General features: G+C 34.0%; 3 protein-coding genes across 4 annotated transcripts; 1 reads left to right on the forward strand and 2 right to left on the reverse strand.

The window, feature by feature from the left end:
- The first annotated feature begins 964 nt into the window (after positions 1 to 964).
- On the forward strand, positions 965 to 9,343 carry HBT (CDC27 family protein). 2 transcript variants are annotated; one of them, XM_012221388.4, is made up of 16 exons: positions 965 to 1,132; positions 1,890 to 1,962; positions 2,149 to 2,258; positions 2,569 to 2,615; positions 3,111 to 3,208; positions 3,397 to 3,686; positions 4,681 to 4,836; positions 5,153 to 5,369; positions 5,846 to 6,069; positions 6,162 to 6,227; positions 6,595 to 6,714; positions 7,171 to 7,247; positions 7,717 to 7,836; positions 7,977 to 8,196; positions 8,278 to 8,559; positions 8,802 to 9,343. In XM_012221388.4, the coding sequence occupies exons 1-16, from the start codon at positions 1,028 to 1,030 to the stop codon at positions 8,850 to 8,852; spliced, it is 2,256 nt and encodes a 751-aa protein (XP_012076778.1). In that variant the 5' UTR covers positions 965 to 1,027; the 3' UTR covers positions 8,853 to 9,343. The 2 variants fall into 2 exon arrangements, with proteins under 2 accessions (XP_012076778.1, XP_020536417.1); XM_020680758.2 differs by lacking the exon at positions 965 to 1,132 and having other exon boundaries at positions 2,199 to 2,258.
- A 22-nt stretch (positions 9,344 to 9,365) lies between these two features.
- LOC105638335 (lachrymatory-factor synthase) lies at positions 9,366 to 10,074 on the reverse strand. Its single transcript, XM_012222129.3, has one exon. The coding sequence runs from the start codon at positions 10,046 to 10,048 to the stop codon at positions 9,548 to 9,550; it is 501 nt and encodes a 166-aa protein (XP_012077519.1). The 5' UTR covers positions 10,049 to 10,074; the 3' UTR covers positions 9,366 to 9,547.
- A 1,235-nt stretch (positions 10,075 to 11,309) lies between these two features.
- LOC105637774 (lachrymatory-factor synthase) lies at positions 11,310 to 12,039 on the reverse strand. The gene has a single exon (XM_012221389.3). It carries the CDS (start codon positions 11,965 to 11,967, stop codon positions 11,503 to 11,505), a length of 465 nt encoding a protein of 154 aa, XP_012076779.1. The 5' UTR covers positions 11,968 to 12,039; the 3' UTR covers positions 11,310 to 11,502.
- Positions 12,040 to 15,230: the final 3,191 nt, after the last annotated feature.

The following is a 15,230-nucleotide window of genomic DNA, read 5'->3' on the forward strand; positions in this document are numbered from 1 at the left end:
TTCGTGAAATTTGTGGGTTTGTAGTTTGAAACATTTGGAAGAAAAATTACTTGTCTGTCCACATTACATACATATCATTATTCAAAGTAATGCAATTTTATATTTAAAATCTCATATATTATGCATATGCTTATTGATAAATAAATATTTAAATTCAATTAAAAAACGAGTTATTAAAAACTTATCAACTCTATTATTAAAATTATCAAGTACATAACTATCATCGATTTTTTTAATTTGTATCATACTCTCTTTTAAGTTTTTGTATTAAAATAATACGGGATAAAATAAAATTGGAGAAATGCGAAAATAAAATAAAAGTAGAGAAATAGTCAATTATGCTGAATATAAAGATAATATTTTTGAGAAAAAATAATTCAATAATAATCATAAGTATCTCAAAAATGAAAAATATAATATCAAATTTATGGTGCATAGAGTTGGTTCCATTTGACATTTTAAAAATAACAACGTTACAATAAAGTTTGATAATTTTGCACTTATCATGTTTTAGATAGACATTTTATAAAATTTATTTTTGAATTCACACTCAAATTTAGATTTTAATGCCTGAAAAAACCTAAATAATAACTATATTATTTAAAAAAAAGGAGGGAAAAATATTATATTTTAAAAATTTCACTCAAATTCATAAAATTGTTTTCACAATTGAATCAAAGACGAAATTTACCTTATAATCAAACGTTTCATAGGGAAATTCAAACATTAAAGTGTAAGATGGAAATAATAACACCATTAAAATTATAGTTAGTACAATTTAAGAGCGCTTTTTAATTATTTTGAACCGAATAATCAATCAAAGTATTTCTAAGAACAAACCGAGGGAGAAACAGACGATGGATTTTAAAATTTGGAATATCAATACAACTCCAAGTCACGTGACGCATTATTCGAAACAAAAGGTAACACGTGCCGTCCTTATTTTGAACCGAATAAACCCCGGAAAACCAAAAGAAAATCCCTCTTTGCTTGCTTCCTCTTCCCCCTCTCTCTCTGAATCGAAGCCATGGAAGCGATACTGGTAGACTGTGTAAACAACAGTCTCCGCAATTTCATGTATCGAAACGCCATTTTCATGTGCGAGCGTCTATGTGCCGAGTTCCCATCCGAGGTACTGATTCCCTCAAAATCCAATTTCTTCTCTTTTTGCTTTTTGTTGAAAGGATTTCATGAGCGTTCTGTTTGGTTACTTAGGAACAGCAGGAAAATAGACTGGATTTTGTTTTGTTGTGTTAAAACAGTAAGTAGATGTGTATTTCTACCTACTGTGCTTCTTATTCCAACTGTTCCTGGCAACCAAAAGGAACATAGTTATTAACCGACGAGATCGGTCTCTGGTGTAGTTTAATAATTTCTAGCTTTTTACGCTTCTATTTACTTTTTGCAATTTTATCATTTCTTTTTCATCTGTAGCTTGAGAATCGTGGTTAACTTGTTTTATGTTCCTTTCTCTAGAATATATCAGAATCAGAAACTATTACAAGGGCGACAAATACTTATTTATAGTTAAGCGTACTAGCACGAATAATCTTCTTAATCGCTAGAAATGACAAAATTTCAAGTGTATCAGCATTATAAGGACTAAAGGAATTGGGACCTGGAACTCTTTAAGTGGCTATATTTTTTTTTTTTTTTTTAAATTTGGGGGAGAAAAGGGAGCTTTACTTATATAGCTGGGGCTTCCAGAAGCACTACGAGTTTGACTTTTTCATTAGTTTGTTTGTCTATTGACATTTCATTAATGCACCCATCTTGTGTTTCATGTCAAATAAATTTGACGGGACCAGCACTTTTTAAGTAGTTCTGAAATTTTGGGTGTTTTTTCTACTTTTTGGTATTACTTAATAACTAAATTTTCCTTTGTGCAGGCAAATTTACAATTGTTAGCTGGCTGCTATTTGCAAAATAATCAAGCGTACTCCGCATATCATATTCTGAAAGGTAATATACTGGAAGTTTCCATGTTACCCTTCGTCAACTTGTTTTTGACTTATGATGGTCTTGGTTAACTTATTATTTAATGGTTAACTTTTCCTTTTTGAATTTGTTATTTCTTTGTTGCCACTGGTTCCAGAAAGTGTTGCTTATGAGGCTTCTATATGCTTCTTTGTTTGTTATTGTTTGAAGGCACACAAATGGCTCAATCCCGCTACTTGTTTGCTATATCATGCTTTCAGATGGATCTTCTAAATGAAGCTGAAGCAGCATTATGTCCTGCTAACGAGCCTAGTGCAGAGGTATATATGGGATTCTTCATACAGAAAATGCTTTGCTACCATTTGAAAAATACATTTTCTCTCAAAAGGAATTAAAAAAATCTTCATTATCATATTCAAATTGTGTCTATAAAAAACTTATTCACAGTTTAAGATAGAAAAAATTACCTTGTTTCTCTTCATTTATTTCAAAGCAAGTCTATGACATGAATCTAAGGTCTTGATATATTTGAAGTCCTACTTTTTATTATTGATATATTCCAGGTTTTAGTTTGTTCTTATAGTATCCAGGATGGCAATCACTTTATGTTTTCCTGTCTTATCCCTACAGGTTCCAAATAGTGCAGCTGGACATTACCTTCTTGGACTTATTCACAGGTTGCTCACTGCTTTATATAGTGAGGGTTATAACTTTCATAACTCTTTTGCATTTTACATCATGGACTTTAAGTGCTGAGAAACACCCATATTGGGTTATCCTTGTAATCAACGAAGTTGTTCTTTTTCTGGAGGTGGCTTAAACCTCCACTTTAAAAATGTATGCTTATATTCATAATTTTAACTTGATAAAACAAAAGGATAAGTAAGATAATGATATCCTTTTTTCACCTCATCATAATATTTCTGCTGCTTGCATAGCATAAGCATGAGATGTTGATGGAAGTGGTAGAATGATTTTGCCTTTTCTAAATTTTTATTGATTGTTTGATGTCTTTTGTTAATACATTCTGCAAAACCCTTTAATGTTCTAAAGTTTTATTCATAACTATCTTTAACACACTCCTGAAAAGAAATGTTAAGGGCATGGTGCCATAATTGAATTTCTGAACCACCATTACTATTGAAATACTGATCTTTATTTGGTGGGCTTAGGTACACTGATAGAAGGAAAAGTGCCATTCACCACTTCAAGCAGGCTTTGGCTATAGATCCTTTACTTTGGGCTGCATATGAAGAGCTGTGCATTTTAGGTATGGTCAATGTATGCCCACGTGACTCTCTTTTCTTCTCTTTGCGCTGCTGTATTTACAGCATTGCTTCTCAAGTCGAAAGAAGTCTTTCTAGCTGAGAAATATAGTTTCATTTTCTTAGTGCATATGCGCTTGCTTTCATATGCCACTTAACTTAAGTAAAAGCTATCCCTCTTTGAATTTTGTAGGTGCTGCTGAAGAGGCAATTGCATTTTTTGGTGAAGCAGCTGCTCTTTGTATTCAAAAGCAGTTCATAAACCATGCATCGGCTTCCCAAAACATGCATATGTCCAATGAGGATCGTAATTTACTCTCCATTAGAAACTTTGCCTCCGAAGATGTTAGTCCTAGGCAGTTGAAGCACACACAAGGGAATAACCTAAGGGATATTGCTGGAGCTGCAACTATCAATCAACCTCCTAACGGTGGCCCTCCAAACTTGCCATTTTATAATACTCCTTCGCCAATGGCCACTCAGGTATGACAGTGTGAATTATCAATTATGTAAAGTTATTGGTTGATGGGAAGGTTACAGTAATTCCCTTTTCCTTTCCTGACTTTGCACTGAAGCAAGTTATTGTGATAGTTGTCATTTTATAGCAATCTCCAACTTGCTTGTAATTTTTTATCAAAAAATATGTTATCTGGGTAACGGTATATGGGATTTTTATTGCTGATTTAAGGTGGTGTCCTGAAGTTATCTATTTTCTTTGTGTTTATGTGCATAAGTTGTCCTCAATTGTGCTTTTATATGGACAATGCTTTCCAGTTCGTATAAAAAAAATCTGCCAAATTCTCTCTACTGAAGTTAGTTCTTTAATTTGCTTGGTATTTGTTTTGCTTCCTCTGTAGTATATCTCTGACAATGTATCATATTATTCTTCCTTTCTGCTTTTCGACTTCTGTGTAGGCGTTGAGTGTGGTATAGGCTTTGGGTTCAGATCTTACTATTTGCTTTTTCTAACTTTTCCCTGTGGCTCAACCACTCACATTCCAGCTTCATTTTCTCTGCCTAACATGCATGGTTTCTCTGGCTTAGGTTGGAATCTGCTTTGCTATCTTGTATATATCTGTTCATCTCCTATGTTAGATTTGTTTCCTGATCTGAATAACAGATATTATATTTTCTTATGAAGCGAGTCTTATGCTAACTCTTTTCTCTGCCTGCCTATTCTTGCTCCTTGTTTTCCCAGGTAAAATGTGGGATTACTTTTACAGTTTTTTTAGAGCATTCTCCTGCTCTGTATGCATGCACCTATTCTTTCTTGTGTACTTCACTTGTTATTGCATGTTGCAACTCCATTTCATTTCTTTGTTTTCTTTGTTTCATAGCAATGATAGTAATCTTTTTCACTTACTTGTCATAAACTTTTTTCCCTGCCTACAAGGTTTGTATTGACCATGTAGAACGGTATGTGTGTTTCCTAGTTCACAGTTTAACCATTCATCTGAGATCTTCTACTTTTATGCAGTTGTCAGCTGTTGCCCCACCACCTTTGTGTAGAAATTTGCTGCCAAATGGTCCAAATCCTATCGCACTTGGTGCTGATAACTCCCCAAAGTCAATTGTCAACTCTAATATTCAAGCCCCTCGAAGAAAATTTGTTGATGAAGGGAAATTACGGAAGGTTAAGAACTGGATCACTCAGCCGCCTTTCCAACTCCCCACCCAATATATCTTCTAATCATGAAATTTTGTTCTTTTTGTCTATGCTTTACCTAATTGTTGAAATTCATTGGCATTAGAACTGCCTTTCCTTGTCTATGGTAACCTTGAGACTGCTTTCCTTGTGGACTGCCATTATTAAGCTTCGGTTTGCTAGCTTGGTTGTGTCATGTAACTTTGTAAAACTTGTGATTAATATATGTATTTGTTCTATGTTAAATTGACCTACTTCTCTCTCTCGCAATATTTTTACATAAGTTTCTTTGACTTGTTTTCAGATCTCTGGGAGGTTATTTTCTGATTCTGGCCCTCGACGAAGTACAAGACTAGCTGCAGAAGCAGGGGCCAACTCAAATACAACTGCTCCATTGGTGGCAGGGAATGGAATTAGCAACTCATCTAAATATCTTGGTGGTTCTAAATTGAGCTCTATGGCACTACGATCTGTGACAGTTCGTAAAGGACAATCATGGGGCAATGAAAATTGTGATGAAGGTGATGATTCGTCTTTCATTTCACTAAATTTTGGGATTTATGCTTCTCCGTTGAAATTGAAGTGCTTGCTGAAATGGGTTTCTTTCAATATTGAAGTCATGTTAGCAGCAGTTAAAGTCATCTTTAGTTCACATTTTATAATTGCACAAGACTTTACCAAGTTCAACAGATGTGGTTTTTCTTTGATATTTCATGCCCATAAGTTACAGGATTACTTCTAAGCAATCAGGCTATATATTAACTTAGAAGTGGAGTTATTGCCTATTGGCTGACTCTTTAAGTATGAGTGGGAATGCTTTGCATTCGTACTACATATCTTATTGTATTTGTTCAATGCACCTAATTTCAGAAAATTTTCTTGTTTTTTTTTCACCCATCATTTTTTTTCTTCCATAATTTATGTTTCCTGCCTGTAGCTTCTTAGTTACCATTTACCAAGTCTCTGAAAAACTGCAATTATCATTGTTCTTCTTAAGGAATACGCAATGAGACTTTTGATGATTCACAATCAAATATTACAACACATTCTACTTCATCACCCTCTGGTGATAGTAGGCGTCTTGAATCTGAAGGAACATCTATACCAGTTGGTGGAGTTCTCATGAGTGCCTCAAGGGTCTTAACTGGGGCATCAGAATTATTAGGACTCTTGAGAACTCTTGGGGAAGGCTATAGACTTTCCTGCTTGTACAGGTGCCAGGTATTAAATATTGGTTGCTGAGAAAAACTTACATTAGTACTCTTGTTTCCTGACTATGTAATGATTGTTCAAGCTGCTCCTCGGTATGACAGGATGCACTGGATGTCTATATGAAACTGCCCCACAAGCATTATAATACTGGCTGGGTACTTTCCCAGGTAATATCAATGCCCTATGTATTTTGTGCCTCTCCAGCTGATAATTCACGAGTCACACTGGTAGACACACACAACCTCCCCTGTTCTGGTGTTGGCAGCCTCATTCTCTTTATTGAGGTTGCAGGAAGAAATAAAGCAAGTCTTCTTGCATGAAGAAAACTATTGGAAATTTTGAAATTTCAAAATAGAGATGAAAAGGTTCCTTTCCATTTCCTTAGGAATTTGGGAACTGCAGTTGAAATTCACATCAAATTTCTGCTTTAGTGAATTATCTATGTTTTTACACCTTGCAATATTAATCCTCGATTTATTTAAAACTTGTTGTATAGCCTTTTCAAAATTTGATTCAATTTGCTGATAAATGCAGGTTGGAAAAGCATATTTTGAATTAGTTGATTATTTAGAAGCTGAGAGGGCTTTCAATCTTGCTCGTCGAGCATCACCATATAGTTTAGAAGGATCGGATATATATTCTACTGTTCTTTATGTGAGTTTTGTTTATCCTCATTTCTCAGGCAGTTATGTTAATTTAACTTTGTTATTGCAATTCTATCAGTGTCTCAGTCAGGAGAAGGTAAGAATTAAGAAAGTCATTCTGTAAACTGAAATCGGTTCATCATTGTAACTCCTTTTTGCCTTAACTATTGCGTGCAAAATATTAACACAGGCATGTTTTACCTTTTTGCTTAATACGTGCTTCCTCTTGATTTCGCCTCATGTACCACTACAGCCATGCTTGCCTTCAATGAAGTAAAGCAATGCCTTGTGTGGTCTCAACTACCCTCTGAAAATCCTGAAAAATCCAGATGATATTGAATTTTCCCCTAGTTTTTTTACTCTCTTTGAATTGTTTTCTTAAGTTGTCATGCTTGATGCTTCCGCTACTGCTATTTCTTACTCGTAACCTTGCTTCATCAGAATTTTGTTCTTATCTTTGTTGCAGCATTTGAAGGAGGACATGAAGTTAAGTTACTTGGCCCAAGAATTGATATCAACTGATCGTTTGGCTCCTCAGTCTTGGTAGTGTTATCATGCTTTTGCTAATAATATTGTGCATCATCACACTTGCTATTGTTAACCCCTACTAACCATCAGATATCTCCTGATTGAGGTTATGCCCTTGATCATTCTACTTGTTGGCATTTACAAAGCACAGCTCAACTAAGCCTTGTTTTGTAGTTTTAGTTGTGCTAGAAAGCAGTAAAGTTGTGAATCTTTAATATTTTCCTTCCCTCTGATTATATTGCTCTTTCCCTCTGAAAAATCAATTTTTAATAATGCCATTCTTTTTACTTTGTTTAATATTCTGTATTCAGGCTCTTAAATCTTAAGATCTTGTTACACCAATCTCAGGTTGGTGTGTTTTGAATATATTGACAGGGTTGAACACCAAGCCTACACATTTCCCTTTTATGCAGTTCTATTCAGCATCTTGAGTTGTTCCCATAATCACTGTCCTCACCTTTTTTTTTCCTGGATGGACGTGCAGGTGTGCCATGGGAAACTGCTATAGTTTGCAAAAAGACCATGAAACTGCACTGAAAAACTTTCAGCGGGCTGTGCAGCTTAATTCAAGATTTGCCTATGCCCATACTCTTTGTGGTCATGAGTATGTCACTTGATTCCCCTTTCACTCCCCAAAAAATGGGATTTAAGTATTTAACTGTTATAAGAATATTTTTTTAAGGCTAGACTTTTCTGTATTTTAAACATGTATTTTTTTTTTCCGGCAATAAATTTCTGTCGCAGAAATGTAGCTTTGGAGGATTTTGAGAATGGAATTAAAAGTTACCAGAGTGCCTTACGGATTGATTCCAGACATTATAACTCCTGGTACGGTCTTGGGATGATTTATCTTCGACAAGAGAAGTTTGAGTTTTCGGAGCATCATTTCCGAGTCGCTTTCGAAATAAATCCACGTTCATCTGTTATAATGTCATATCTTGGGACGGCTTTACATGCTTTAAAGGTCAAGTATTGATTGATATTTGGGATACATAACTGTCAATCATCTATAGCTGTCTGAAATTCTTTTTATATTATGCAACAGAAAAATGAGGAAGCTTTGGACATGATGGAGAGGGCAATTTTAGCCGATAAGAAAAACCCGCTTCCCATGTATCAAAAGGCTAATATACTTGTGAGCTTGGAATATTTTGATGAAGCTCTTGAAGTTCTAGAAGAGCTGAAAGAGTATGCCCCTAGAGAAAGCAGTGTATATGCTTTGATGGGTAAAATCTATAAGAGGCGTAACATGCATCAGAAGGCAATGCTTCATTTTGGTCTTGCTTTGGATTTGAAACCATCTGCAACAGATGTTGCTACAATTAAGGTGACTGGTGTATTTTACTAAATTCTTCATGGAATTGAATATCATATGTGAAAGAAAATGGGCTCTAAGGAAATGTTTTGGTATTATTTGTCATACATTTGTTAAGGTTCCACTTATTTTCTTGCTTTTCTCTCTCTCTCCCTCTCTGGCTTCATTTGAATATGCAATGGTTTCTTCTTTTGCTTCTTCTCTACTGGTGCAGAGTTATACTCTGGTCAACACTCATGCTTATATTTTAACAGGCTGCTATTGAAAAGCTGCATGTACCAGATGAAATAGAAGACAGCTTGTAGATGTTCAAGTTTTGGCAATACAAAAACCGAGAACCTGACACAAAATATATGGCTCAGAACTTACTGGCTCAGGAGATCCCAAGCCTGTGCTTTCGATGAGTGGCAAATAAATTGCTTCATCCTTGATGCATTTGCTGTTCGGGATGTCCCTTACATCCAACAGGCCTTGTACATCTTCTCATAGGTGATTAACTTGCACTGACAGAAAACTAGCTAATGAAGGCTGTGGAGACTGGAAACTGCAACACTTGTACGATAGATGTACCATCATGTCAAGAGGAAATGGTAGGTATGATTCATTTGTAGCTGTTCATATTTGTATTTTATTGTCTGTTCTCTTCAAATTAATGATTACCTCACGGATTCTGGCTCACAGCCAGATTTTTTGAACCTCGATCAAATCCTTGGGATACTGTAATTGTACTGAGGTAGAGATGTAAGGAATTTTTGTGCTTATTCCACTCATAATCAAAATCTCTGAGTTTGATAGAGTTTTGTCTATGCTTTGAACAAGTAGCTCCGGAATCTATCATCATACTGAAAATTATTTTTTTGACCATATGATTCTGAGTTTGGATATTACAGTATATAGTTGAAAATAAATTTGTTATTTGCATGATATGAATCGAGTGTACTAGTGTACAGAAATTATTCAGCACATACAGAAATGGAAGTTCTACACTTGGAGAGAGAATCTATTCCTTGTTTTGAACTTGGAGAGCATCTTCCACACTCTTTACGAAGCTTTTCACAGCACAATCATAAATTGAAAACACATTATCAAAGCTGGATCCTTCAATTGGCTTCAAAGCAAACGACCATGTTACTTCGCACCCACTTTGCTGTTGACTTTCAAAAGGCAGCAATTTAATTGTTGCCATATGTGAATTGAACCCTAAATTGTTTTCCATAAGCTTATAGCTGAGACACTTTCCAATAGGATCAATAGAAAGCAACTTCTCATGTGCCCAGTTCTCTACTGAGCCATCACCGGAGCTCGAAGCTTTGGAACAGTACCTGATGCAGCCAGGCTGACCGGAGGTGCCTTCAATTCCATAACAGGTATCTATTATTGCAGGAATATATCTGTGGAAATTGAAGAAGTCCTCTAGAAGAGGCCATATCTGGTCAGCATTGTAACCTGAGACTATGCCGCTAACTGTCCCTTCCCATCTTTGTGCAGTATCATTAGCCATGTTTGATTCAAGTGCCTCTTTCTATCTACGCCAAGAACATATATAATAGCTTTCTACCCTTATAGGGGGGTTGGATCAACCGTCCAATTTTGTCTCCATATGGTGAGCATATTGTAGAAAACCGAATTGAGATTCTACCGATGGTAGTTTGTGGACATAATGATAATGGACGGTGTAAAATTTTAACAAAAAATATTTTAATTATTGCTCGGTACGTCATTTTTTATGTGAAAGCCAAAACCCTTATCATATATACCGAAAGATTTTTCTGTCATATATTTAAAGATAAAGTTTAATCGTAAATAAATTAGTTTAGGCATAAATACATTAACGATAATGTCGGGAATTACAGATGCGATTTGTAACAGAGAAACCGAGAAGGAAGTAAAGAATTGGAAGACGAAGGAGCAGAGAGAAGCTTCTAGGCATTATTTGTCACATACCTTTTCTTCAAAATTGAATTCTTCTATGAAATGGTAGTTTGTGATATGATGGAGGGCAGAAGTAAATCTTTTTTTTTTTTAAAATATATTGATTTATTTATTTGATTTCATATTTAGAACTCGTTATTAGAAAGTGGTTTCTTGATTCGGTCCATTTTACAAAATCTATCCATTTCGAGAGTGACCGTTGCCAAATCTCATCTCAAAAATGTAAAATAATTATTAACAAATCCAATTTTTCAATTTTTTTTTTTTTTTTTTTTTGGGAATTTCATTTTGATCTTTAAATTGTTGTCAATTGAAAAACTCGTCCACTCTAATATTTGATGAATTAAAGATAAAATTTCCGGCATAAAGATTCGTCAAAGGGTCTTTCTACAAATATATTTCTGCTTGGCTCTGCACATTCTTTTTGTATGGTTTCGATTTGGGTGCACGTGTTTATAATTCATTTGAAAATTTTTTTTATCTACAACCAGTGTACGGAGATTGTTCGTACATCAAATCCATCAAAGGCAGTGATATTTCCGTACAGTTATAACGGAGAAAAATTTTATTTGGACAAAATTGCCCTTTCCTTTGATTCCTCTAGGGAGTTGGTTATTTTTGTTGTGCATCATCTTTGTTGTTTGAGGATGCTTGAACAGAGTTTTTCCAGGTGACTCACCTCCATCATCTACCGAATTTGAAAGGACGCCATCTTTTTTACTGCAACACTTGCTATTGTTGTCTTTTCTGGTTGTTTGGCTTTCTTTTTTTTTCTCAGTTTATTAATTTTGTCTCGATTTTAAAGGGTTTTAATCTCATAGCCACCAAAATTCAAATAGAAAAATACTAATCAAACATTAATATATATGTTCTTTACAGTTCACTAAGCATTCCATTTTCTAAAACTACAAAAGAGATCCTAGAAATACCACCACCCGAATAACAACAACAACAACAACAATAATAATAATAATAATAATAATAATAACTGCTGTGTTAAAAACCATGATAAGTACGGATCCCTCAAGCATGGACAGCATCTGCCATTCTCTTGGCCATAACTTGCAAACCAGATCCAATAAAAAAATCCAAATCTTCAAGTCTCCAACCTTGTACAGGCTCAACTTCATATTTCCACTCTATTTCACAACCACCTTCTTTTGGATACACTTTTACAGTTGAAACATACCCATTAAACCCTACGTTCCCATCTACAATACTATAACTAAAAACCATTTCTTTTCGATCAATAGATAACAGTTTCTGCTTTGTCCAATTCATTACCTTATCATCATTATTAACTGGTGTTTTAAAACCAGCACAGTAACGGACACATCCTGGTTCACCAGATATGCCTTCAATAGGAATACAAGTGGCGAGAGTTGGAAACCACTTGTTTAAGCCAAAGAAATCTTCTAAAAATGGCCAAATTTGCTCTGCCTTGGCGCCTTTGATCTCTGCACAAGCCTTTCCTTCCCACTTGGCCATTGATTTCTTATCCTTTAAGCTCTAGTTTTGCTTAATAATTATATGTTCAAAGAGAGAGGTCACAGTTATTTTATAGAGATAATTACGTACATAGCTAGAAATATAAGCATTATTCCCTTCAGAATAACGTCCAAATTTGAGAGCAATAGATCATGGGCCTGGATTACGTGGAATGGATTTGATTTTCTGTTCAAATTGGGCCAAGCTACGGCCCAGTTTTCTCTAATCATGCAAATCATTTTCAAATACCAATAAATAATTAATAACCTAGCTATCATACTATGAGTATTAATTTAATGGAATTCAAGTCATTTTCAAAATTTCAAAGCAGATACACTAGAGCAAAAAGTATAATTATAATTATAGATAAGAATAAATATTCAAAATAATTATGAGATTATAAGTTGAACTCACCGTCACAAACCAAAGAAAACAATTAATTTGCTTTCCTTTTGTCAAATTTTTAATTTATAAATGATTAAACATCTTTGAAATGGTTCAAAATAAATTTTAATAATTTAAAATTCTAATTTTGTGGTAGAAATTTCGAGTTTTTACCCGTAATCTTTAAATAAACGATCGATCATATGACATCCCGACCCGGCAAAGCGATCCGAGGATGGCAGGCTGGCCAGGGTAGTGAAATGTGGGACACAAGAATGAATCGAATCATATATCGAAAGGAGAAAAACTAATCATTAGAGGAACCTTTTGGTGGAGTGGCTGGAGAGTTGGAAGAACTCCAGGGTTAAGCGTGCTCGCTTAACAGAAATCTCAGAATGGGTGACCTCCTGGGAAGTTTTCCATTTCACTTGCGGGACAAAACCATGCGGGGTAAGGCGTCTGTGGATTACACCAAAGCGGACAATTCCTCTGGTGATTAGAGTCGGGACGTGACAGATCATATTTGTTGAAGTCGTTATATACCTTTATTATGAACAACAACGAAATCATAATTATTAATTTAAAAATTGTGCAGCTGCATATATAAATTTCATTAAATGGAGATAAGATTGTTTGTGCAAGTAGCTTAACGCTATTTGGAAATTATAAGAGGTAGCCATAAAAGCAACAGTGCCCACCATGAAAAAGAAAAATAAAGCTCGGAATTGGCAAAGTCTTGAAGAGTATTAAGTCCAGCAACTATATTTATTAATCACAACAATAAGTTACGTTTGCTAAAGAGAAGACTCACAAAAACAAAGAAAACGACATTGAGTGTTGCAGCTTTAAGTCTATTGTCCTTTAAACGGACCACCAATAATTTAGGATTCAAATATCTCTAATAATAATTCTCAAAAGTCTTTTTGCTCTTCAATTATTCCGAGAGAAATCATCAAATATTAGTTCTTCCCTAATTTTAGTTACTGTCAGGAATTATTTATTCGGACTAAATCAATCAAAAATAAATTATTTTTTTTTATTAATTAATGAGTACTGTTTTTATCTTCTCAACCTTAGGATCCTCTAATGTCCTCGTCCTACAAATAGTTCAGACATGGCCCAATGTAAAGGCATTATGTTTGGAGAGAAACAAGCTTGTTCTATATAAAAGCTAACAAAAACCTAAAAAAGTGATTCCATTTTGATTTTATTAAAAGCAGTAAACACATATAGTGCTCCATTGATGTTGATGGGTTTGCTTTCTCGTTTTGGCTTTATATACTTTGATTAATTATATACAAAAGGTACTATATATATATATATATATATATATATATATATATATATATATAAATTAAATTGTGCTGGTGTAAATCAACTTTTGAATTAATAATCTTAATTTCATAGATATGTAATAAATGATTTTGTATGTGATTTTTTTAATATAAATTATAATAATTCACTTTAAAATGCAAAGGGGGAAAGGAAATTTCCTAGTTTTAATTTAATTTAATTCAGGAAATTATTACTCATGACTCTTGCTTTATCGAGAAGAACGAACAAAAGCTGACCTTGGTCTTCTCCTTTTTTCATTTGACCAAGCCAGGGCAAGGGTAATTTTCCATGCAATTCCTTCCGATTTAAGTAAATTTATTATGTGTAGTTAAACTTGTTTTTCACTGTAATAACGCGGAGAAGTGGACTGTGGACTGTTCTTAAAATTTGACTTTCATATAAAGAATGGCAGCTTCTTGTCTATTTCTATATGGCTAATAATTACTTTGATGAATGATTAACATCAGTTGATTAGTTAATTATTTTTTCAGGAGGAGGGTCGGCTGCCTTTAGTCGTTCTTTTCAATTAGTGCCCCCATGTTTCATGCTAGTAAAGGACTTCCATTTCAATTTCATCAAATTAATTAATTAATTACTAACATCTCGTACCAATCCAATGAAACTTTACTTTATTGCAACAATAAAAATATTTAGACTCGGACTTTATCGAGTAAAATTAATTGTTTGTCTGTTATTATTTATTTTAATAACTTTTATATTAGTGTTTTATCGAATGTTAAAGAAAATGATGTTTTTATAATATGTTATTTCAATTATTAAATACTAATATAAACGTTATGTCATTAATATCATTAATAATAAAAATAATACTTTAATCTAATGAGAACATTAAACGCTATTTATAAGCAATAAATTAATTGATTGGATCTGATATATGGACTAATTTTTCTACAAACACTCTCTTTTCAATCTAACGAGTTCCACCATATTTAGTGTTTGTTTTATTTATTTATTTATTCCTGATAATGACACGCAATAATAATTTATAGCAAACGGTACTAAGTTACGAATCACACTTACTTTAGTAAGTAACGCTATTAAGTTATGACAGGCGGGGGGAGTCGGTCCACGTGTCTTGATTAGGATTCCATATGCTTTTCAGCTCAATGGCCCGCCCAAAAAAAAAACAAAAGTTAAATGTTTAAAAAAAAAAGAAAAAGAAAAATAATTAGGTCGTAATCGTAACTTCTAGAAGCTATATAACGTTCAATAATTTTATTATATATTTGTTAATTAGAGAATAGAGTCATTTTGGTTCATACGGTTCTTGTGGACTGCGGGTACACAGTCCAGGCTGCAACAGGTTGGCTAGTCCTTTCGTTTTCAAAAATAATTAAGCTGAGAGAGAAGGTGAGAAAGAGGAAAAGGCACTCCTAAAATTCATTTCATTGGCCACACTGTTAATCAATCATTTAGGAAGCAAATTCGCCTTCTTAATTGATATTTATTATTCTAATTTTAAATACTTTTAGTACAGAGATATTTTATAATGTAACCAAAAAAACAAAAATTCTAATGTTGTA

The sequence above is a fragment of the Jatropha curcas genome, chromosome 8, assembly GCF_041381405.1.
Source record: "Jatropha curcas cultivar XTBG-Jc1 chromosome 8, XTBG_Jcur_1.0, whole genome shotgun sequence".
NCBI lineage: Eukaryota > Viridiplantae > Streptophyta > Magnoliopsida > Malpighiales > Euphorbiaceae > Jatropha > Jatropha curcas.